This window comes from Nestor notabilis, unplaced genomic scaffold, assembly GCF_000696875.1.
Source record: "Nestor notabilis isolate BGI_N333 unplaced genomic scaffold, ASM69687v1 scaffold9800, whole genome shotgun sequence".
Classification (NCBI taxonomy): Eukaryota; Metazoa; Chordata; class Aves; order Psittaciformes; family Psittacidae; genus Nestor; species Nestor notabilis.
Window position 1 is genome coordinate 6,784 of NW_009912450.1, and position 24,995 is coordinate 31,778.

The 24,995-nt window shown below is 42.4% G+C and overlaps 1 protein-coding gene across 1 annotated transcript in view; it reads left to right on the forward strand.

Annotated features, from left to right (window-relative positions):
* Window positions 1-24,277, forward strand: part of LONRF2 (LON peptidase N-terminal domain and ring finger 2) — a 26,921-nt gene extending 2,644 nt beyond the window's left edge. The window contains exons 2-13 of the mRNA XM_010019487.1: window positions 7,169-7,307; window positions 8,071-8,189; window positions 11,393-11,515; window positions 12,503-12,664; window positions 13,144-13,369; window positions 15,386-15,482; window positions 15,822-15,936; window positions 16,850-16,971; window positions 17,800-17,958; window positions 21,067-21,229; window positions 23,157-23,306; window positions 23,658-24,277. Coding sequence (XP_010017789.1) covers window positions 7,169-7,307; window positions 8,071-8,189; window positions 11,393-11,515; window positions 12,503-12,664; window positions 13,144-13,369; window positions 15,386-15,482; window positions 15,822-15,936; window positions 16,850-16,971; window positions 17,800-17,958; window positions 21,067-21,229; window positions 23,157-23,306; window positions 23,658-23,816 — 1,734 coding nt within the window. The 3' untranslated portion in view covers window positions 23,817-24,277. The remainder of the gene's footprint in view (window positions 1-7,168; window positions 7,308-8,070; window positions 8,190-11,392; window positions 11,516-12,502; window positions 12,665-13,143; window positions 13,370-15,385; window positions 15,483-15,821; window positions 15,937-16,849; window positions 16,972-17,799; window positions 17,959-21,066; window positions 21,230-23,156; window positions 23,307-23,657) is intronic.
* Window positions 24,278-24,995: the final 718 nt, after the last annotated feature.

The window sequence follows — 24,995 nt, forward strand, 5'->3', positions numbered from 1 at the left end:
TGAATACTTCATATACAACACCACTGGAAACACGTCAAGTACTTTGGAGCAGGAGCTCCTACTACTTCTGATTTGCAAAGAGCTTGCGGTTGAAAGCTCAGATCCTGTAGCTGGGTCTCTGGAAGTTTTGCCTGCTTGCAGAGGCTTTACAGGGCTGCAAGACTAGGGCCATGGGGGACAGGAGGCTTATCCATCACAGGCATGCAGGGGAGGAGGCATCATGTTGTCCAGTAGGAAGTCTTTGGGTGAGGGTTGTTGTTTGTTTTTTGGTTTTTTTTTTTTTTTTTTTTTTTTTATTGAGTTAATTTTTTTTAATGTAGTTAACATTGCTTATGTAACCTAGTTATGTACCACTTGAGGTAGGGTGAGTATTTACCCCCCGTTGTATGTAACACGGATTTAATTTTCTATAAATAATTTAACTACTTCAGCAATCCTGGAGGAAGAACTGTATCTGCGTATCAGAAAGTCTGAAGAATTTTTGAAGTCTCTTCAAACAGCATGTACTTTTTCTTTTGCTGTGAGAAAGTATAACAGGATGTCTTTTGCCTTTGGAAAAAGACATTTATAGAACCGACTTGTGCTTCCTAATACTAATAGGATACTGCACCACTCCTTTTCTCTTTTACAAATATATGAAGTGATCAGCTCTATTACAGGACAGAAGCAGTGAGGTAGTAACTGAGAAACAAGAAGATCCTTTTCGCAACTTGCAGAGAGTCAGAAATTCTGGGCTGAAATAAGCTTTACCTGGACAAAGAGAAGGTTGTAGGGACCTGAAGAGTAGGTGGTAGAAAAAAGGGCTACTAGGTAATCACTAGTAAAGTCATTATGGTACAGTATCTGGCTGCAAATTGATCTTGTTAACTATGATCATGGCAGATCTATTTGGCTGGTCCCACCTGGCTGAAAAGCACAGCATGTCTTTGGAGTCTCCTTGAATCACAGGTTCATGTGCACCTAGCACAGTTCCCTCTTTATTTGGGGGTCAGGGCTTTTCTTTGGGTGCTTTGGAGATCAGGCAGGGGGTTGACCTCTTGAGGTGTTTTGTTTTGACTGTACCTGCTGTGCGAGGGGATGCTTCAGTTCTGACTGGAGCTTTGGGATGAAGCCTTAACTGAACTCCAGACTAAATGGTGAGAAAACTAGTAAGCACTAAAAACAAATCACGCTTGGTTACTTAAAGGTTTTATTATACTGGTGCTGAGCAGCCACAGATGGACTTGGGATATGTCACGTGAAGCAGTACACAAATGTCTGAAAGATAAGGTGGGAACTTAAAATATAGGGAGAGGGTGTTGATTCATTCATCCAGAAAGAGTAGAATGCATTGAAAGATTAGGATTTGGATAGGACGGAGCAATGATATAATACATTACACTTAGCTCTAAAGTGAGACATTCTTGAATTGAGGACTTTGGCTGTACCATGCCATTCATTACTTAATGGGTTTGTAAAGAAGGTTATCATTGGTTTTGTGGTTGTGGAAATGCAAACTAAACAGTAGGCTAATGAAATCGGTCTGGCATGCTTCTGCCTCACGAGGCTGTAGGTACAACATGAAAATGAAGGTGCAAAGTTAGCTGCACCTTCTTTGTAGCAGCTCTTCTTCCAGGTATCAATATATAACTTCCCTTACAGCGTTTCTTCTGAGTAATGATGGGAATAGTGATTAACTGTGCTTAGTGGTGATGACAGTCCAGCTTTAAATAATGTATGGAGCTTCCCAGCTGAGGACTTCCTGAGCCTGAAATAAAAGTGCTTGGAATCTAAAACATTTCGTCCAGCACACAGGAAAAAAAATTGTATTCATAAGTCTGGGCTTTTGAACAGCAAAATACAGAGGCCTAGAGAGAACTTAGTTCAGTCTTAAAACTAAGTTCTTAAGAATAATCCAGCTCATCTGTCACCAGTGTGTTTTGCTTCAGTCAAAGTAATAATACAAGGGAGTTTATTCATGTCTCCCTGTGTTCTCCAGACCAGAGAGCACCTAGGTAAGAATGGTGCAGACCAAAGCAGCAAGTGGGTGGATCTTGCCTCCATCAGAGGAGGTAATGTGTTTCATTGTGCTGGCTGTGGGCAGCGTGACCATGGATGAGGAAGGTCTTTGCACTTGCAAGCCAGCTGCTGTCTGGTGGTGCAGGCTCTGAGCAGAGGATGGTGGTGTCCCACAGTGCTGGTCCTCATCACTGCAGCCTCTATCAAGAGCTCTGAAACTTGTACTCTGTTGTGTCTGCCAGCTTTGGTCACCTGGTGAAAAATAGGTGTTATGTCTGCCTGCAGAGTACTGTTTGTAAGTGTCTGCTTCATAATAACAGTGGAAGAGTGCTTGGTTCCAAAAGTAGGCTTACGAAGCAAGCTCTTCCCTTGCATCTTTCCTTACATCCTCTGTGCGCTAAACCCTTTTGTACGCTCCCTCTGGGATCTTTGGTTACTTCACTGCCTGAAGGCTGCCAGTGAGGTAAATGCAGGGAGAAAAAATCCATGATATTCAGAAAACTTTACTTTTCTAAACAAAAAAACAAACACCACGAAGTAAAAAAACCAACCCAAAAAAAAGAGCAAAAAAAAAAAAAACCCAAAACCCAACCAAAAACTCAGTTATTAACCACAGAATCACAGAAGGGTTTGGGCTGGAAGGGACCTTAAAGATCTCTAGTTCCAACCTCCTTGCCATGGGCACAGAGGGACACCTTCCACTAGACCAGGTTGCTCAAAACCCTATCCAACCTGGCCTGGAACACTGCCAGTGATGGGGCATCCAACCTGTTCCAGTGCCTTACCACCCTCACAGTAAAGAATTTTTCCCTTGTATTAAATCTGAATCTTCCCTCTGTCAGTTTAAAGCCATTCCCCCTTGTCCTATCACTGTATGTCCTTGTAAAAAAATCCTTCTCCGGATTTTTATGGGTTCCAGGTACGGGGCAGCCACAAATCCAATTAAGGAGAACTGAAAAGTGAGGAAATGTGGTCTTGCTCATCCTAAGTATGCCATCATGTCCATTCTCCCTCTTAATCAGTTTAGGAGGCTGACCCTGTTTTTTGCCTTTGCTGTGGAATGAAGTTTTATTTGAATGTCCTGAATGTCTTTACTGCTTCTGCTAATTATTTTGTCAAGTGTGCTCCTCCCTCTATGCCACCCTTCCAACCAAACAGCCCATGTGCATGGGCTTGTCATGCTTGTGGGAAGGCTGGAGGAGAAAAACTAGCTTGCTCTTCAGTTAATTGCTGCATCTTGCTAGTTTCCCACTGAAATTAACATAAATGTTTATTTTTTAACCTTATGTAAAGGCTTTCAGTACTGAATTGTTCATAACTGAATGTGTAATATAACAAAACAGGCCAGATTTCTTTCTTACTCTCTCAAGGGGCAGAAGTTTCTTTAAAATGTGGGAAAGATTTCCCCTGAAAACCTCTGTAGACTGACTCTTTATAGCAAGACACAAAGGTGTTTTTGTGATGATGTTGTTTCAGTTCTGCTCATGCATCCAAGAAATATGCTTAGGATTGAAATAGATTTGAATAAAATGTGCTTTTCTAGGAAGAAACATCAGATAAGGAGGATTAGGGAGTTCTAGCAACTTTAAGCTTGTTCTTTCTGTGCTAAATTCCTGGAATAAATCTCTGTGGTAGTTTATTACAGTAAAACTTTTATCATCATCTGTGGTCAGTTTGACTAATTCTTTCAATTGATCTAATTGCCTTCCTGACACAGGGAGATTTTGGGGAGTCCTGTTCTGTCAGCCTCACAAACTCAAACAGCAGAGGGTTTTGGGGTCTTTTTTATTAAAAAAGAAAACTTGAATGCTTGGGCATATCTGGAAAAGTAATTTTGGGTGTTAGCTTCAGCGTAAGTAACAGCACAATCTAAGAAACATCTGCAGAGGAGTGCAGAGGTGCTGTGAGCGGAAGGTTAAGGGTTCTGGAAAATCCATGCTGGCAAGCACACTCAAGGTAGGCAATACTTGGTGGTCCCAAGGAGGGTCCAGGAGGTAGGGGTCCACCAAGCCCCTTGACTCTGGGTGCTGCCTAGGCTGGGGTTTGATGCCCTGGGTTTATGGCTGAGAGGGAGGGAGCTGCGTGGGAAGGCTCCCAGGACCTGCAGCTCTGAAGAAGTCTGTGTCCCGCCTGCCTGGAGCCACAGATCCTGGGAGCCTCAGCAGTGGATCCCTAATGCTGACAAGGACATAAATTTTGCTGTGCAGCTGCAGGCTCCCAGAAGAGTTTGATTCAGGAAATGCCATCTGCTGGTATTGTGGAAACAGTAAAATTTTCTATGCTTTTCTCTCTTAATTTGCCTGAAATAATCAGTTCATAAAAGAAATCTTTCCCTCCCTCCCCCTCAAGAAAGAATGGGTGCATTATTTTAAAACAAACTATCAGCTGTTGTGTGACTTTTTTTTCCAAAATAAACTTGACAGTTGTTATAGTATACCAGCATATAGCAGTGTTCACAAACTCTGTATGTCCTTGAGTCTTCCCCTTCCACCTTCTGTGACTTAATTTCTTTTCACAGCATAGGCATAGGACAAGAAGTAACGGCCTTAAGGTGTGCCAGGCTAGGTTTAGATTGGATATTAGGAAAAATTTCTTCTCCAAAAGGGTGATCAGGCATTGGAACAGGCTGCCCAGGGAAGCGATGGAGTCACCGTCCCTGGAAGGGTTCACAAACTGTGTAGATGAGGCCCTCAGTGACATGGTTTAGTGGTGGACTTGGCAGTCCTGGGAGGAAGGTTGGACTTGATGGTGTTAAAGGTCTTTTCAAACCTGGTTGATTCTATGATGTCATGGTGCTTATTAAAACCCTGTAGTTATTTAGGTTGTAGCTGGATATTAAACTTTTTCTTCATACTTCTGCACATACCGTAAGTTGGAGTCATGCAGCTGATGCCACAATTCCACTGACAGAGAATATGAGGTGTCAGTCCATCTTGCCTTGCCCTGGAATGGTTCCACAGGCAGATGGAGGCTGGCAGGGATGAAGGGATGCATGGGCACAGAGCTGGTGAGCTTTCAGGCTGTGCTGCTGCAACGGTGAGTGGAGTGAGCTTGAATGGACACTCCAGCTTGAATGGATGCTGCTCCAGCTATGGCACCTTGTCTGGCTGCTTCATCTCACTGCAGAAAACCTGTTATAGTATAGTCTCATAAACGCTGCTCTCTAGCAAAACTGGTGTGTGGTTTTTTGATCTTAAATCCGCTTTCTCTCTCAGTTAACTAAACATTCTTTGCCAGTTACTCATTAAGATGGGCCACACCTTATGCTTTCTGATTGAAACTCACTGGACAAAAGGTACAAGCCCAGAATACATGCAGCTCTTTCTAGTTTGCCTTGGGGTTGGGTTTTTTCAGTATCTTACTTTTTTTTCCCCTCAAATTTTGAGAGCCTTTGGACTCTGCTTCAGGAGGACTTGCAGCCTGTGCCACACTGTTTTGCGCTGTGGTGGCTTTCTTTGGTTAAAGCTTTCACAGTGGAGACAAGATCCCCCAAAAGAGCAGATGAAGCTGTGCTCTCTGAGTCTGCTGACTGTATGAACTGTGCTGAATTGTGTGTTGAAAAGCCCTAGGAAGTGTTAGCGTAGCTGAAGTATGCAGTAGTGAACAGAAGCAGGAAGCGGGCTTGCTTGCCCCCTAATCTTAAACTGTTTCCTTTACCCTGTGGTGCCAAAAAATACCCCACTCAGCACTCTGCCTGGCTCCTGAGGGGTGTACCTCCCTCAAAATACACTGCATAAATACCCTGCAGCAGATATGATGGTGGAAATACAGAGTATGCATTCGTATTTAATACAGGCAGAAGACAGATTGTTTAAATGGTAGCTAAATCAGACAATTTCATATCTGAGCATCTAAAAGTAAAAAAAGCTTGCTTTTTGAAGATACTAGGTTAATTGTTTTCAATTTCATTTGACCTGCAATCTTTCTGAGATATCAGCTAGAAATGTGGATCACTGCAGAAGTCTGCATAGGACACCAACCAAACAAAAAATGACAGAAACCCCACAGTGTGAACTAGCCTTTGCAGAACGCCTTATTTTAGGTGTAGTCTCTAATCATCACAGTTTGTGACCAGTGGGGCATTATCACCCCTAGTATGTCATTCTGCAGTTAGTGTATCTGACAGCAGCCCATGCTATAGGCAAAAGAGGCAGGAGTTTATCGCTTCCTTCCTTCTCATCTCTCGTCCTGGCACTGGGCGTTTGTGTGGCTGTGCAGTGAACCAGTTGAGGGGAAACTGATCCTGTTAAATCTTTTTATTTATTTGTTTTTATTGAATTAGCTTCCAGTCAATTGATTGCTTGTTCTGGTTCTCTGTGCAACCACGCGAGCCTGGTTTGCTGCATGAGCGCCAGCATCAGCTCAGAGGAGGAGGCTGCAGGATGGAGGTGTGATCTTAGGCCATCCCTTCTCACAGGGGCTTGAACTTAATCCGTGCTGGCACCTGCAGCAGTTACGTGTTTGTTCTGTGTGTCTATACACCTGTGTGTGTATGCCCAGGCTTTGTATGGGCAATGTGCTCTTACTGAGGATGTGTTTAGGATGCTCGTGCTGAAGGGAGATGAAAACAGTGAAGCCAGAGCAGGCTGGAGAGAGCAGGAGAGGTATGGAGATGAGTCCTGCATAGGGACATGCAGGAGTGACACCTGGAGGAAAAGTCTTGAGAGAGCTACCTTGGATGTGAAGGTTAAGACACATAGACATGAGGCGGTGCTGTTTCTCAGCACACCTTGGAGCCTTTCTAAAGCTCAATCCCAGTGATGACAGTTTTAACCAGCTCACATTTGGCTAAGGGTTACTGCATTTAGCTGCTACCACTGGGCAGACAGCTTTCAGCCCTCTGGAGGCCTTTCCCAGCACATGAAGGTCAAGAGTGAATCACACCTGAATCTCATCTCCTAAGATGAAATACCTTTAGTGACAAAGGGCAGAGCATTGTTTGGGGCTTAGTGTGTTTTTACAAGGCTGCTAATGCAGCCTGCCACAGTGTCCTCCTGGCCAAGCTGGGGAAGTAGAGGTGGAGGTTGGGCAACTGGCTAGACCATCAGGGGCATGGGGTGGTGGTTAATGGCTTGAGGGCTGCTGGGTGGATGGCTACTAGTGGCATTGCTTAGGTGTTGGCAATGGTGTTAAACTGCGTCAGCCCCTCATTAGCAACCTCCGTGAGCAGGCAGAATGCACTGTCAGCAAGTTCATCCGTGACACCAGACTGGGGGAGGAGGATGAGGTTGATGTGCTGAAGGGCAGGGCTGCCATTCAGACCAGTAACCTGGAGCAGAGGCTGACCAGGATTGCCTACTGCAGCAAAGGCAAGCGTGCCTGGGACACAGTAATGCTGTGTGACAGGATGGGCTGGGCTGGACATTAGGACTGCAGAAAAGACCTGGGGGTCCAAGTCCTGCTGGACAAGTTGAATGTGGATCACCCAAGGGGTTTTTGGGTTGGTTTTGTTTTTTTGTAATTGTATGGAATTGTATGCTTGACGAATATTTCCATCTTTATTGTGTTGTAGAGACCTTAGAAAGGGACTGAGTAATAATGCTTGAGATGTTCATAAGCCACGCAAACTGAATTGTACATGAGTGTGTGGGTACTGAGGCAATGTGTGTGATCATGTGTACCTGCCCTGAGGAGGGCAAAGGTACATGAATGGATATGGAATGTGAAGGCTGCATGCTTTTTTCTTAATGAGTGGCTTACAGGAACATTTAATGGAAGTCCTGTGTTGGTGATTTCATTCAAGCAAAGCCATGCTGCAGGGAGAGACATTCGTGGCTTTTTGCTTTTTGCTTTCTTAAGTGTCCAGTAAGCAAGGTGAGCGAAAAAGCAGGTGGCATCCTACGTGTGAACATGAAATCTCTCCTGCTAGATAAAAAATTGAGGTTGCTGCCAGACTGAGAGGAATATGTTTTAAAGAAGGAAGGAATTGCCTTTTTTCCCATTACAGGAGAGTATAAATGCAACCCTTGTGCAGTAACGCTTTTAAGGTTACTCTGGAAATTAGGTTACTGTATTTAACACCTCCTAGCACTTCTTTTAATGGAGTTCCTTGTAACCATTTTTGTCTTCCAGCTCCTTGCAAGTGTTCACTAATAGCACAGCGAGCAGAACTCTGTACGTTGATGAAAAACTACCAGCAAGCTCTTCACGACGCAGATGTCCTCTGCCGAAACAAACCCCACTGGCCTGCGGTACGGTGCTTGCATGTCATAAAAACCAAAATGAAAATGGCTTGTTCTTGAGGTTTCTGTCTGTGGTGGGGACAGTGCTGCTGAGGGTGTTGTTGGAAGAACATCATGGCATTATCAGGACTGGAAATGTCTACTGAAAGCTAAGTTCTTCATAGGACAGGTCTGGAAGGTCCTTACCCTGTCTCCAGCTAATGGGATTTCAGTGTTGGGCAGCTGGGTGATGTGGGGTTTTTTGTGCTGGTGCCTGTTGATCTGTTAGGGGCTAGTGCTGCAGCTTGGCAGCAGAATCGGGTCTGGCAGCCCAGTATGGCCCAGCAGGTCCCTCTGGGATGGTGTGTCCCAGGCAGTGGGTGGCTTTGACAGCCTGCTGGCCAATGTGTCTTTCTGAGGAGTACTTCAGACTGTATTTCAGGATCTTTTTTTTTTATCTCATTTAGTACTAAGAGGTCATCTCTGCAATTCCTGTGTGTGTCATGGTGATTCGTAAAGGGGATTGGGAATTTTTATCATAATGAAAGTAAGTGTTACAAGGAGCACTGGTTTGTGGGCAGTCTGAAGCAAGCATCAGAAACGATGTTATGAGAGAGAAGTGGAAGAAGCACGTGGTGTCTGTCCTTACTGCCAGTTGCCTGAGGCTATACTGGGTGTCTGACAGCTCGCCCACCTAGGATTATATCTCCAGTCAGTCCCTCATCCATCAGTAGGAAAACTGCAGCACAGGTTTGAGTGGATAAAGCCCATGTGTGCTACCTGGAGAGGGTAGCACAGGGAACTGGGGAAGGATTTTAGGCAGGTTGTAGCTGCCTTGCAAAACCTAAGGAGGTATTGTATGAACCCCTCAGCCGCCTGTCTCAGCCCGGGGAGCTGCAGCTAGCTCTCTGTTTGCAGCTGGGGTGAACAGAGAGGTGCTGTTTGCAGCATCTAGTTTCTGACAAGTTAGGTACTTGTCTCTGAAGGCTGTCTGTCTTGGCACCCATTAAAACCTGTCTTATTTGAAAGCAGTTCGTAAGCTTCCTCCCACCTCCAGTTTGCCTTTCTGACCAGGATCATTTCTTATCAAGTCAGGAATCCATCTTGGGTGGCGTTGGCTGGGTTTCTGTGCAGAGGCAGAAAGATGAATTATGCACATTCAGATGTTTTCTTGAATTGTCTTCTCCGTTCTTCCTTGAATCCATGGAAATGTGATGCGTGTCGGTTGTAGGCAAATAGAGATTTCATTCATCACATCTCTAAAGAATGCTAATTGAAAAAGAATTTTGTTATCATGATGTAACAAGCAGTGTCACAGACACATTTCACTTGTGTCTGTGAGAGATTCCATGTAAGCTGTGCTGATCCAGAATCCATGTTCTCCAGGAATCCTGGGCATCTGCTTTGTTTTGTAAATTGCATCCTGTCGTCCAGTGGCAGAGATAAGCTCAAACATGCACTGAGTAGCTAGAAAAAATAAAAACTTAAAAATAGACTATAAAATAAAACTTGTCATGGGAGTAGCTCCTTGGAGGCAATCTACTTACAGTACCTTTTGGCTTATTAATAACTGTCATGGCTCGATGAGATACTGGTGAAGTTCTTGGGTCCACTGTAGTCATTACAGCAATAGACAAGTTGATTTTTATTTTTTTTTTAGTTGCTATGAAAACCAGCTCCTTGGAGTCTTTGAGGCAGAGAGAAATTTCCAGTTGTACTTTGTGTGGCAGATAGAAACAGATGCCCTCCTGCCTGGACCTTACCCTCCAACCCCATGCTTGTCAAGGCCGTGTGAAAGTAGGAAAGGGAAGGTGGCAGCAGTAGTCTCTGAAGCATAGGGGCCTTTAGTTCCTGGCCTGAACTTCTGGTGTTGGATCTTTAGGTATTTTTAGGTATCTTTAGGTCTGTGATTCTATGATTTTGTCCATAGATAGCCCAGCTTAGTTCTCTCCTGCATCCTGGATAAGGAAATGGTTTTTGTAGCCCCAGAGGATGAGGCCAAACAGCACTGTAGCCTTCACAGTGCAGTGGAGTAATTTTGGCAGCCAAGTCGGGCATGTTAGGGCTTGTCTAAAAAGGTTTTACAGAGGCTTTCCAAGCATCAAGATAAGGTCAGGGTTGGGCCTCACAGTACCTCTCACTGCATTCAGAAGAAAATTATATCTCACCTTGAGAGGCTGGTGTGTGCTCAGACTTCTTGTTCAGGTTACCAAATAACATACGTTAATTAACCTGTCCTACCCAGTGCCTGTTACTTGCTTTTGATACAAGCCTCCTTCTTCCTAACAGTACAAAGGTAAAGATTTTAACAGGCCTCAGCTTGAAGGCCTATATTGAAAGAGTGAGGGAGGTACCTGCTTTGGAAGACCGTGTGATACCAGATCTTTTGGTGTTGGTATGAAGAATAGAGAAGCATATCTGTATCTCTTAGACTAGTGAAACTGTACTTTCAGCACAGCCTGGAGATACACATGTGGATCAGAAGTGGACTTGCAGACCATACTTCTGTCTGACAAACCTGAGGCAGATGTTTGAATGCACACTTAGTTTCTTTTCATTGTTAAGAAAGTAATTTTCATAGTCAGATTTGAACTGCAAATTGGTATCTGTGGGGATAAAGTAGGACTTGTCCCCAGGCTGACTATCATACCTGCTGGCCATGGATGTGCTACTCTAGTATGTGGGAGAGGTAGGATGGGCTGAAAGGTTTCTAGTTAAGCATTGGTTAAGTTGCCCTAAATTTATAATGTTGTTGGTCTTCTCTAGCCAAATAAAATAGGTGAAAAATCATCTCCATCCTCGTGAGGAGAAGAGAGAGTGTCTTGAACATAAAATCTTTTGCTCCTTCAGCTCCCACCTGCAGCCTGCCCCATGCCACTGCCTTTTCCATGCAGCTTCACTACTTAAGTTTGCCCTGGTATGTGAAACTGTTCTCTGGGGTATTGAGCCTGGTGGGATATGTAATAGTCTCGGTCCCTGGGGATACAAATACCCTTCTTCATTCTGCATCAGATCTGCCCTGAGGAAAAGAGCGATGTCTTTGGCAGCGGGTGATGCAGCGGTGCGTTCTTGGGGGATCATCTTTCAGCAAAAAGGACTGACTTTCCTTTAGTCATATGTGTCAGAGAGGTTGTTCGCCTGCAGAATGGCTGAACTTCGAAGTTTGCTTGCTGGTGTCTTGCTGCCGCTTCAGAAACGATCTCTAGATCTATATGTTTCCTTTGTGTGAACAGGGCCATTATGTGAAAGCAAAAGCTCTTTCTGGATTGGAAAGGACCGAGGAAGCATTGAAGGAGTTTCTCTATTGTGTTGCCTTAAATCCTGAATGGAGCTCAATGAAGAAAGAAGCCCAAAAGGTACAAAATGTATTTACTGGCCACTTCTTGGCCATCATGCTGCTCTTACTTGTGCAGCCAAGTAAAATTCATGTTATTTTAAGTGATCGTAAACAGCCAAAAGATAATTTGATTTGGTAGGTTCTCCAGAAGACCTTATTAGCACTGTGCTGTGGAAGGTGCCTCTTGGATTTGGTTGATGCCTCAACCAGAGGGAATGTATATTTGTGAATTCCACTGCAAATCTGTAGGTTTGGCCACTGTCATTTGTAGATTACACTTGCAGTATGTCAGCCAGATTTGAGTACATCTGGATTTCATAGGCTTGACGCTGCTAATTTTAGTGCCCATCAGAAAAGCACTTTTTAGTGGGAAGTGGCAGAGGGTTGAGGAGGAGGAACTGTGCGCTGCTCTGTCCTGGAAAAAGTCTTTGTAGCAGTTTGTCCCTTATGGGAAGTTAAACACACAAAGTGCTAACCACAACCATCTTCTGGTTCTCTGTGACCATACAGGCAGCTTTTTATAAAAAGAAATGGGGATTTGGCAAGGCACTTGGTGGGGACTGGTAAGAGGGGGAACAGGCTCTACACAGCTTTTAGCTAGGGGTGAAGTCTGCTTGAGCATAGAGGAGATGGATGCAGGACATGAGGAGAGCTTAAACCCCTCTCAACTGGTTTTGGATGACTTGTGGAGGCAGGGATCTGAGGGTCAGGGTGGAAACAGGTAGGGGCAGAATGCAACGGTGTGCTGCCCCAGGTAATCCTGAGGTGCAGAAGCCTTTGGGGAAGGGAGGTTGGCACCAGAAGAGCATCTCAGGATGTGTCTGTGGTTATGGTGGGGACAGCTATTCAGGGTTCCTTGGCATTGAGGAATGCGGGATGTCCTGCTTGTCACAAGCTTTTTGGCATCCAGAAGCTGTGAAGTTTGTGTATCTGTGTTCATACAAACATAAATATCTATGTCATAATGGTTACTATTTTTTCTTTTTTCCTCTCTCTAACTGACTAGATAATGTGTGAGATGTTTTTCCCAGCCTTTGAAAATGTGCATGATAGTCTAACAGCACCTTTCTCTAGTCGAACGTCCTATACAAGATTGAAACCTGCATTTCTGAGTAGCATAAACACACAGTCAGCTGTGGAAGATAGCTCTGTTGCTGGGTCCTCAAAGGTAAAGTAAGAAGCGTTCAACGTAAAAATACGAATAGTAACACAAGATTCTGTCTGATCTGTGTGACACTGTCTTTGTCTTCACTCGCGTGGGCATGTACTTTCATGGTCAGCTTGTTTTTTCCATTGCTGTTGGATCTCTTGTTGGGATGTACTCCCTCAGAAGAGTAAGAGAATGAAACTCTTGCTTCAGAAAACAATGTGGTGCCTTCATGTGGGGGTCAGTTATACTTGTGGGCGTTTCTTTTCCACTCAGGGTTTTAGTATGACAGGAACATAATTTCTAGAGACAGGATCTGTAGGGAGAAAAGTGGCCCTGTTCTGTGCAACTGGAGATCGGCTGCCTTTGATACAGACCTTTCTCCCTTGTTCATTGTAGGGACATTCGCCTGTTGGTGATGTATACAGCTAATAAAAAAAAAATCCAAAACCGAAGCAAACTTGTGTAATGCTGTATATAACTGTTCTTAATTTTTTTAGGATACTGTGTTCAGGCTAACAAAAACCCCGTCCCAAGAATCTGATGTATTTAGAAGCACTGATTCTCCTGTTTCCCACCATGTTCTGGATCTCTATTTTGAAGACAACAAGAAGTCTTTGGGAGCTATTCTCTCCAGTTTACCTGGGGTTGGCTTAAAAAGAAAGCTGTCCAGTGATATGAGGGACTTACAAAGCTTGGATGTCCCCAATAAGATTCCTAAAAAAGGTTTGTGTTGTGGCTTAGAAAAGGGATTTCTCTTGCACATACTGAAAAATAGTAAACTTTTCCTGCTCCCTTTTTGAAAGTGTTGATGAAACATTCTCTACAGGGATTGGAATAATATTTTGTTGTCTGGTGTGTCTGTTCCTGCCGTAACAGCCTATTTACCTTATTCCAGAGCAGTTTTAATTCATTAAATGAACACTGTGTTTTTCTTTCTCAAATGGGACCTTTCCCGTGTGTAATCCACTAACAGTTTAGTCTTTGTGTTGCTGGTGCCATTTCCATTTTCTGGGTCTCAGAGGTATAGTTGAGTTTCATTGTCTTTCTATATGAAGGAAAGATGCAGTAAGCCTGGAAACTAATCTTAAGCTGGCATCAGAAACAGTCACATGCAACTTGACATGAAATTTTCCAAGCAAACAAAGAAGCCTTTTAAAGGGTAAAAGCCCCCAGGTTTTCTGTCACTTGATAACTGTGCTTACAATTAGGTTGCTTCTCAAGCTTCTAACAAAGACCTCCAGAGTGGTTTTAGTACTCGGGATAAAAATGCTGAGGGCAGGACATTGCACTGAGTAGTGAAGTAACTGGTTAAAAGGGAATTTGAAAATGCTGCTATGCTAGGTTTTGGTTTGTTTTCTTTCCTTAAAGGAAAAAAATAAAACCAACCCACGCCTTGGTAAATCTGATTTCTGCCTGGCAATATTACAAGTCTTCAAGTGCTGCTGTCTGTCTGCTACCTCTGCAAATGATCAATGTATGGCTAGTTTCTGATCATGTTGCTGTGAAGGGAAGAAAACCCTGTCTGTGAACTGCAGACTCAGTAAATAGATTGTGAAATCTGACCTGCCTGTATCTTCACAGCAAAGGCCAGAGATCGTATTTTACCCATAACCATTAATTTCTAGTCTGTGCTAGATCCTGATGCCATGTTACTGTTTGCAGAATTAACACAGTTAGGTTCTTGCTATTGCTAAATGCTAACATGTGAGATGTAGGTTAAAGATAACACTGTTTTTTCTTTGTAGGCCACACACCACCAGTGCCCTCTCCCCTGTCCCATCTGTGCTCGAGATAAACCAGATGCTGAGCATAAGTTACACTTTTAACAAGACATCCTAGTGTTTTAGCTTAACATAAAAAGCTGAGCTTTTTTTAATGGTCAATAATTTGGTTAATAAAAAGGACATGGAGGCAGTATTCATGGCTCTGTTGCAACTCATCTCTGAGCAACAAAGATGTGGATTGTAAAAGAAGTTGTAGAATCTGCTTGTATAAATGTCAGCAGAAGCTCGAGCTGATAGCTCTTGAGCTTAAATGCTGCTGCTGCTGCTGTGAAGTTTGAAGCCCATACACTTTAAGCATGGTAACTACAGGGATATATATACCTCTCCCAAAAAACAGGGTGGGCAGAATTTTAAGTGATGTGTTTTGCCTCCAGGTCTGCAGAGTGCTGAGCTAGTGAAATCAGTATTAGCTAATGTAACTCAGTAGCCCTTAAAGTTTAAGCTGTCTGAAACTTGGGATTTGCACAGCAGCCTGGTCTAGAAGAATTTAAGCTTTTTTTTTTTATACTTGTAAGAAAAATCACCCATGCTGAGAAATCTATAATAAACACTGATGAAATAGTTTGACTGTGTGTAAACAAATTAAATTCTGGACTTAATGTACTTTAGAACATCTGGCCTGGCTGATGTGGGAGTGGTGATGGTGGTGGGAAAGCAATAGCAGAGTGTTTTTGAAAAATAGACTTTAAAAAGAACACCAACAAAAAAACTTCGGAGAAGCAAATCATGGGTATTCAGCCTGAAGTGCTTTCTCTGGCCATAAACATAATTCTCTGCTCTCCAGAAGATTTCCTGCCAGAAACTCTGAAACTTGGATGGAAAATATGTTTGTTTTGAACAAAACTTCAAAAAAGAGAAGAGAGAAATTAGGTTCTTTATGGAAAACCAACTTAAACAGCATCTGAATTTGCAGTAATAGTTAAATATTGACTATATTGTCTTCTTAACTACTTAGATGCAGATGTTTTACCTGAAAACACCACCATCACTTCAAATGAAGTACCAACAACTCTGGTGGATGCATCGGACTTTGAGTGTTCCCTCTGTATGAGGTAAAACTGCATTGACCTGGGATTAAGCCTCTATAGCTTCTGAAAAAAGTTTTCATGGTGTCAGAAGGGGAACTGGCCAGAGAATGTCTAAATCATTACTCTGTTCCTTTTTGCTGAACCTTTCATCTGCTGAGTCTTTACATCCGTGATTTTGTCCATTGTTCATCACTCTTAAAAATGAAAACCATTTTTATATCCTTAGATAAAACTCACCTGTGCATTATACAGAAGCAGGAAAGTAAGAGATGTCTAGGTCTAGTTGCTCCTCTCTACAGTTTGGGAATCTGAATTGTCTTGTGTTGGCAGCTTAGCTTTTCTGTTCCATGTTTTTATGTTTAGGTTGTTCTATGAACCTGTTACCACTCCCTGTGGACACACCTTTTGCCTCAAATGCCTTGAGCGTTGCCTCGACCATAATCCACATTGCCCGCTCTGCAAAGAAAAGCTGTCAGAAGTAAGTATGTCTGTGCCCCAGTTAACAAAGAATGCACAAAGCTGTGTTCTTCTGAAAGCATCTATGAGTGGATTTTCTGTGCTGTACTTGCAACCTGCATCAAAAGAAGTGTGTCCAGCAGATTGAGGGAGATGGTTCTCCCTCTCTGGTCTGGCGAGACCCCACCTGCAGTACTGCATTCAGCTCTGGGATCTGCAGCACAGGAAAGACATGGACCTGTTGGACCAGGTCCAGTGGAGGGACATGAAGATTATCAGAGGGCTGGAGCACCTCTCCTATAAGGACAGGCTGAGAGAGTTGGTGGTGTTCAGCCTGGAGAAGAGAAGGCTCTGGAGAGACCTTATTGCAGCCTTTCTATACTTAAAGGGGCATAGTAAGAAAGATGGGACAGACTTTTTAGCAGGGCCTGTTGTGACAGCACATGGTGTAATGGTTTTAAACTAAACAAAGGTAAATTTAGACTAGATATAAGGAAGAAACTTTTTACAATCAGGGTGATTAAACACTGGAACACGTTGGCCAGAGAGGTGGTAGATGTGCCATCCCTGGAGACATTAAAGATCAGGTTGGGTGGGGTTTTGAGTAACCTGATCTAGTTGAAGATGCTCCTGCTTATTGCAGGGGGTGTTGGACTAGATGACCTTTAAAGGTCCTTTCCTACCCAAACTATTCTGTGTTTCTGTGAAACCAGAACAAGACAATCGTACCCACAGCATAAAGCTGTGCACAGACCTCATTTGCAGTTATGATTAAAACTTTGAGTGACATTTATCCTGAAGTGGAAGGCTTCAAAGGAGGAGGAATCCATACAATCCTGACTAATGTGCTGTTTGGCCTAAGTAAAGGGGTGGCTTGAGAGGAAGAGATGTTACCTGTCTTCTTATCAGACTTAAGAGTTGATTATTCTTTGCAGTTTCTGGCAAGCAGAACTTACAAGAAGACCATCCTTACAGAAGAGCTCATCGTCCGTTACTTGCCAGAGGAATTATCTGAAAGGAAGAAAGTTTATGAGGAAGAAATGAAGGAACTGTCAAAGTAGGTGCTCTTTTAATTACTGGCAGCTGTTAGAAAATTTATTTTTGAATCTGAATTAGTGCTTCATTTGCTTATGAAAATGCACAGAATGAATGAATTTGTAAATGAACCTGCCAGATGTTTCATACTTTCAGTATGTTTGTTGCAGATAAATATGTAACAATATGCTTGGATGGTAGAGAGACACAACAGTATTCTTAAAAAAGATAATTGTTTTTTCCTCTGAAACAGCATAAATGCTTATAAAGTTATAATGAGGGTTTTCTGGGGATAGAATTCCAATTATAAATGGGTTGTACTTCAGGTCAGGAGATGTTCAAGGATCCAGTTTCATCACTGATTTGTGGATATTACACTACAACTCAACTAGAAACAAAAAACATGCAAGTAAGCCCGAAAAAAATGAACGGATTAGTGGGCTTCTTGAAAATTAAAGGGCTTCAACTGAGCTTGGGAATTCTCTACCATCTTGTTTTGAACATGGCTAGTTCTTGGGTACTACATTACTGCAAAAGGTTATCACCAAGATCTTTCCATGAATATTTAAGCTAGATGTATTGGTATGTACGTATTTAGGAAATCGTCTATAATTTCCTGACTTTTCCTATATGGAAGTAGATTAGAGGGATTGTTTCCTTAATACCTTAAACAGAAAGAGTCCTGAAATATGTTTGTCTTGTAAAAATGACAAACCTCAACCAGATACACGTTTATGAAAAATGAATCTAAGGAAACCACTCTCTGTTATATTAAGGGTTTATGCTGAATATAGCAGTACCCAGAAAATAGCTGAACTTTTTTTTTCTTTTTTTAACAATTATCTTACAGTTTGAATAAAGATGTTCCCATTTTCGTGTGTACCATGGCCTTCCCTACCATCCCTTGCCCACTCCATGTTTTTGAGCCTCGTTATCGCCTAATGATAAGAAGATGCATGGAAACTGGTACCAAGCAATTTGGCATGTGCTTAGCTGATGAATTAAAAGGGTAAGGAGATGAGTGAAGGATATCCTGTTGTTGCAGAGGCTGTTGTGACACTCATGGAGTACCACAGCACAGTATACTTGTCTCCCCAAACCACTATGGTTCCTTCCAGTCCTAATACTAAGTTTGTGGGCTTTTTAGTTTTGTATCTTAAACATTCCTTTTGACACAAAGATGTAATTTTTATTGCTCCTCTGTTGGATAGCAAGAACACAACTTACCCTGCTACTAAAGGCTCCAAAAATAGCACTTAATTGTGTGGTTGGAAAGCTTTTTATCTTGTTTATTCTATTGAAGCTGACTGTCTGGATAAAGTGGCTGCTCTGTCTACTCAATTTTAAAAAACAAAAATACACCCCCCCTCACTCCAGAAAGAAAAAAAAAAAAAAAAAAACCAACAAAGAAAAAAACCAAACCACAAAACCAAACAAACCCAAAACCAAGCAAACAAAAAACCCCCAACCAGCCAAACCTGCCATAGCTTTTCTGAATGAGACAAAGTATACCCTTGGCTGAGAAGTCTGTTTTGCTGCTGAATGTTGAATTTTGATGTTTGTCTTTAGCACTGTGTTGCAGTGTCTAAGCAGTGAGTGGGTTACATTGTCTTTCTATATGATCTTACCTTTAAATCATTTTTGTCAATCTGACACTGATGTGTTTCCAGCTCCCCATGCAGAGACTGACTAGATGACCATTAAAGGTCCTTTCCAACCCAGACTAACTTGTGATTCTGTGAAAATGTTCAGGTTTTTAAGTCCCAGAATCATAGGATCATAGAATGGTTTGGGTTGGAAGGGGCCTTAAAAATTAGGGGGTTTGTGTCAACGGGATAAGGAGATGCTTGTGGGGAAAAAAGAGGTGGTCTTAAGAGAGATGCAATAGATAGTTGCTGACATCAGAAGATACGTTGGCATGGTGCAGACTGTAGAATGGATGATGAGTATGAGAGTTTTTAAGAACACATTAGACAGGCATCCTCGGGAGCTGCATTTTTGTAGTTGATCATCCCTGGAGCTGAGAGAAGGGCAGTCATACTGGGCATTGACAGATGGCAGTAAGAATACAGGAAATGCTACAGCTTCCAGTCAGCCCTGGCTGTGCTTCATGCTAGTTGGTGTGCTGTCAGTGCTGCACTCAGTGGAGTTCAGGATCCAACAGCAGTGATGCTCCACGGTTTCTTCCAGGACTGTTACCAGTTTTCTGGAAGCAATTGATTGTAAGAGTGACAACAAAATGACCCTTGGACATCAGTAATAACTCCCTTTTCATCTGTGAAAGCTTGTGGAAGAGCCAGACTTACTTGGAGTCAGGTCCAAAACAGAGAGCCAAGGGGTTACAATCCCAAAAACACAAGAATTGGGTTTGTTAGATAGTGTCACAAAGGGTATTTTAAAATGCAACCAATACAGTTAGATTTTTATATTTTGTCTGTTTTGAGTTACCAAAATAATTAAACTTGTTAAACATGGTAACTTAAATCAAACACTGAAGCGTAGGAAGCCTTCATCTGGAGACACCTGGCAGGTGGCTGTAGTTTCTTACACAAGTAAAGAAGTTACTTTGTTTATTCAGAATTGTGAAATCAACTGGGAATATAAAAAGTGGGGAAACCTGTTTTGCTTCATCTACCATGACATGGATACATACTTCCCTTGAAAGACACAGTGACAAGACATGGTCAGTTTGTTACCTTCCTCTGTTTTATTTCTCCAGTTTAACTTAAAACTAGGAGAATAAAATTAGCTATTAATATGTCAGTACATTTTATACCCATCTCCAGGTGTTTTCCTGTCTCTCTTTGATTAAAGTCACTTTCTATTCCAAAGTAACTTCTCAAAGAAAGACAAAAAAAGAAAAAAAAAAAAAAATGTCACTTCTAGATTAATTTCTAAATTCAGTAGGAATGTCACTAATATAAAACAATTGTTGTGTAGTTGTTTAAATAGCATTTAATCTAATATTCCTATAATAAACCAGCTTTTTGTAATCCCACTGGTAGAGCACCAGGGCTTAGCTGTGTGCAGCTGTACGCTTCTTGCTCCTCCTCAGTTTGTTTTGCACAATGGCCAAGAGAGAACAGTTCTTCACAGTGGTGAGCTTTTTTTTTCCCTCCCTCCCAAACCTGTGATTTCTGGTAGAGTAGGAACAGGAGTCATTTCCCCACAAGCATTGCTTTTTCTTCATCACTCCAATCTAAGAAATGGCCAAGCCCTGGTAAAACAAGCATTTCCCTGATGAAACATCATATCTTGTGGGTATTTGGTATCTTGAGATGAGACTAGATAGAGTGCATTGTGCTGCTTAGGAGTAAACTGAGGTGCAGAGCTGCAAATATTGGCAAATCACCGTATTGTGGTGAAGTCATTATGTAGTCAGCCTCTCCAGTGAACTCAGTGCAGCACAAATGTAGAGTGGGTAAGTCTGATAATTTAAAGCAAGAACTTGTTGCATGCTTGTTTCCAGGGTGTGATTAAAACCTGTGCCTACTTTAAATAGATTAAAATGTGTTTTCTAAAGAGGGTATTTTTGGTTTGTTTTAGTGGGGTGGTTTTGTTTTGGTTTTTTTTTTTTTTTCAGTTTGTGGTTTTGAGTTTGGTTTTTGGTTTTGCCTTTTTTTTTTTTTTTTTTTTTTTTTTTTTTTTTTTAGTCTGTTCTATTAAAGGGAACAGTGGCAAGAAAAATCTTGCTGCATAGAGGCATTTTCCTTCTAAAGCCTTTAGTTTTCTTGCTTATACCTTGCAGTAGGGGTACTACTGACCCAGCCCTGCATTTGTTCCTGGAACTCCATATGGTGTCTTTACCCCTCTTGTTTTCTTTGCAAACCAGGTGAATTTGCCACCATCAGCTGGCAATTCCTGACGTATTTATTTTTCTGTCCCTTCCCAACCCTCCCACCCTGCAAATATACTCCGAAAATGCTGCTGCTCTGAACCTTTGAGGGAAGGCAGAAAGGGTGGGGGTTGTGTGGCTTACGTGAATAAGCAGAAATGTATTGTCACCAAAGTAGGATCCTCATTCAAATAAGAAGTGGTGACTTAGGCCCAGTATTTTTCCTGATGTCTGTAAACACTTGTTGATGACTTCCACTTTTATGCCCTTCTGTCATTTCAGATTTGCAGATCATGGCTGTATATTAGAGATCAGGGACGTAAAGTTTTTTCCTGATGGACGCTCAGTTGTTGATACAGTTGGTGTCCGTCGTTTTAGGGTCTTAAGCCATGGCCAGCGAGATGGATATAACACAGCAAACATCGAGTATCTTGAAGATAAAAAGGTGATCTATGGTGCAAAGTTATTCATACCCATGTATTGCTGGATTCACTTAAATAGCCTTTCCTTGTTGCATTTCAAGCTAGCTGTGCATTATTTTTAAAACAGTATTATAAATACTAAAGCTCTGTTTTGAAAACCATGGAACAAACTTTGTCTCTTCCTTCCCTTTCTTCCTTTCTACCCTTACTTCTGCTTGAAGTGTTACACTCCCTTCACTGATCTCAAAGTAGCTGCTGAGACTGAGGTGCTCAGGTCTGTCACAATGCGTGGATGAGGTCAGAGTAACATTGAAACCCTTCTAAGAGCACATGCCCCTCATGTTCTCTTCTTGCACTGAACTCACAGTTGGCAGATTTCATATGACCTCCAGGCTCTCATTTACAGAACAGGTCCTCAAACAAAAAAGTGAGAGTCCGCTCTTAAAATGAGATCTTAGTAACATGTAGTTAACCACGTTTGTACAAACATCCATCAGAGCTAGCTGAGAGCAAAGAAATGCAGAGAGGGGAGTAGTTTTTAAAAACAAGTCCTCTTCACCTGCATCAAGTGAGGTGCTTGTGATGGGTGTTGTCCAAAGGGTGAATTTTTGGCCATGCTTAATGGTGACTTCCTGGATCATCTTCCGAGCATGTCTGTAAAACCCAGATCTATCTTAACATTGAGTTTAATAGTAATCTCATGCCAATTAATGAAGTCCAGTCTGGTCATATAGCTCTTCAGCATGCTCTCACAGTTCAAGTGCAAGTCTGTAAAGTCTTAGTAGGGCTTTTCTAACCTGAACAGGGTGATGCAGTTATTCGCCAGGGAACAAAAGGCAGAGTGCATGGATGTGCCTTCCCCTGCGAAAGGTTGGAGTAGGTAGTCTGCCAGAGTGAGGGCTCTGCTGTAAAGGGTAGTAAAACACAGGTAGCCAGGCACTGCTTGTGAATGGTGCCAGAGACCACCCTCTTCATAATTAGAGTGAGATCTACCTTGTCTCACTTGAGAGGCCAACGTCCATGTTCAGCACCCTACATTCATGTTATATCTGATGGTGAGAAGCCTCAGCCCAAAGCTGCCTATTTTATCTTCTCTTAGATACCTACCTTAAGATGAGATTAATTACCCTCCAGAGCTGTTTCTTCTCAGCTGTGAAGGGCATCCAGAGCAGCTATCTCAGATGTGCATCCGAGTAGCACAGATGAATCACACCACTGGTGTGTACAGATTATAGGGGGAAAAACCAAACCAACTGACCAAAAAACCTCCGAAAAACCAAATCACCAATTTGTAGTGGGTTTTTTTGCTTATGCTTTTTTGTTTTCCCTAATAGCTAACAGGCCTGTGCAACTTGAACACTCTTTGCCTCAGTGAGGGTATTTATTTATTTTTAATGTCCATTCCTGGTATTGGGAAAGCATCCATTTTCCCTGCTTCCTGTCTGCTCAGGTGTCTGCCCTCCTCCTCCTCTTCCTCCTTGGCTGTCCTTCCATGGCTTTAACACTGGTATAAAATACTGCTGGTCTCTGAGGGCTGTAGACCCCCTGTCTCTGCACTCGGTGGCAATAGTGTTTGTTTTGTTTTGTCAGACAATATACCAATGTTCTTTCTGAACTTTGAAATACACCTTCTGTGACAGGGACTCGAGGTTTGGTGTTTGAGATGATTAATATGATATCCCAGGATTAGAGAGCAGATTTCTGCTCTGCCAGCATTTGGAAATGGATATTAATAAGACAGTAACTGCTTCAAGAAATGTCACTTCAGAACGCCCAGGGGAGGGTAAAATGACTCCAGCATCACAGGTTTGAAATCTGAGACTTGAGTGCAGTTTGCATAGATAAGGACATTTGAACAGCTGTGGTTACTGCATTATTTTGCTTCTGCGGAAGCATGGACTCCATGGTATCAAACCTGTTTTGTTCCATCTCCCTTCTTTTAACAATAAGGTTGAAGGACCAGAATATGAAGAACTTGTCCGCCTTCATGATTCAGTTTATGATCAAGCCGTTGCCTGGTTTACTTCTCTCAAAGACAATATGAAAGTGCAAATTCTCAATCATTTTGGGTCCATGCCAGGAAAAGAACCAGAGCCACAGGTAATAAAACCTTCCTACTTACGCAGTCTTATTCTATGTAGAATTTTTATACAAGACTATTTTCTGACAGGCTTTTGGTGTTTTTTTTTACATTCTAAACTCTTATTTACTCAATTTCGGTCTATTGGCATGGAGCATGGAAAACAATATCTCAGTGTAAGTGGGTGTCCGAAGAGATCGGACTTAATAGTGTATTTAGATAAGGCGAGCACCTGAAGTTAAGTGTTTAGTTGTTGCTTGAACTGTTTTGTCGTGACTTTCTTAGCAGATAGAAGGTGGGAAGGAAGGTGATGTTCTTCATGAAGCGGTGATAGTGAATACGTGATTGCATGTCTTTCCATCCTTTTGCAGAGCAACCCCAGTGGTCCTGCCTGGTACTGGTGGCTCTTGGCAGTGTTGCCTTTGGAAAACAGAGCTCAGCTGGCTATACTGGCTATGACCTCCCTTAAAGATCGTCTTATTGCCATCAGACGCGTACTGATATTTGTGACTCGCAAAAGACCCAGATAACATGGACTTCAGTTGTGAGTGGGCACCCAGAACATCTCACAACAGGTTGTTCTGGGGGAGGGCAAAGGGGGAGGGTTTTTTGTTTTTGTTTTTTTTAAAGATTCCTTCAAAAAGGAACAGCCCTTTCTGACTGCGTCCTGCATCCATCGATTGCATTGGTTTGTTATCCTGGGTATTCACCAAACCTTGCACTCTCTTCTGTTGTCCTGGTGAAATCTGAGCCTCTACAAAGCTGTGCTATGCTTTGAGCATAGCTGATGGATGCAGATAATTGCTTCAAAGTACTACGAATAGATTTGATGTTTCTAGCCTGCAAGAGAGTTAAGTACTAGAGTAGCACCATTGGCCTGCATGTGTTTGGATTTCCACTTGGTAGGAAAAGGAAACTGGACAGTGGATTGAAGAGGTGTTTCCTAGACTTTCTTGAAAGCAGTGAATGGAAGAGGAGTTACGCTGCCTGGCAGAAGTATGCATGAAGACTGTAGCCAACAGAATGCTCTGTCAGTGAATCGCTAGGCAGTCTGTCATACACCTGCATCTTTCTCTTCAGCAAATAGCAGTCTACGAGGAAAAAAATATCAAGCCGTTCGTGGTCAAGGCATCCAAGGATGTTTGTCTGAAAGAATAATAGCTACTGAATAAGTACACTATTCAGTAGCCTTAGGTAATCCCTCATGTTGTGATTTATGTTTTGTAGCGGATTGAGTATGTACAAAATGTTTGGAAAGGTGTACTTTGGTTTATTTAAAAAGAAAAATCAAAGTAACCCTAGCTGGTCTTACTGCTAAATTCAAGTCAAACCGGCTCCCTAAAGTATGATGAACGCTGCTGTGAAATAATGATTTCACCCCAAGTACAAGGGAGGCATGCTGCAACTTACTCTGAATGCCTGCTCTGCGAGCAAGATCAGCGAGGATGAAATGCTGGGAGGTGTTCATCTCAGTCCTCCTGCAGTGTCATGCCAGCCTCCCTTACACTGGGGTGATCTCTACTGAACATGTTTCAAACCAAAAGTATTGTAGTTTAGTACCAGTTGCTGTATGTGATGGAAATCAGTCCACAATAACACCATGAAAGGAGGCACAAATCAAACTATAAAGGCAAGTCTCAATGCAAGCTTAAGTCAGGTGTTAACCTTCGTTTGTCTCTTTGATTATTTTTTAATGTATTGTTTTGTTA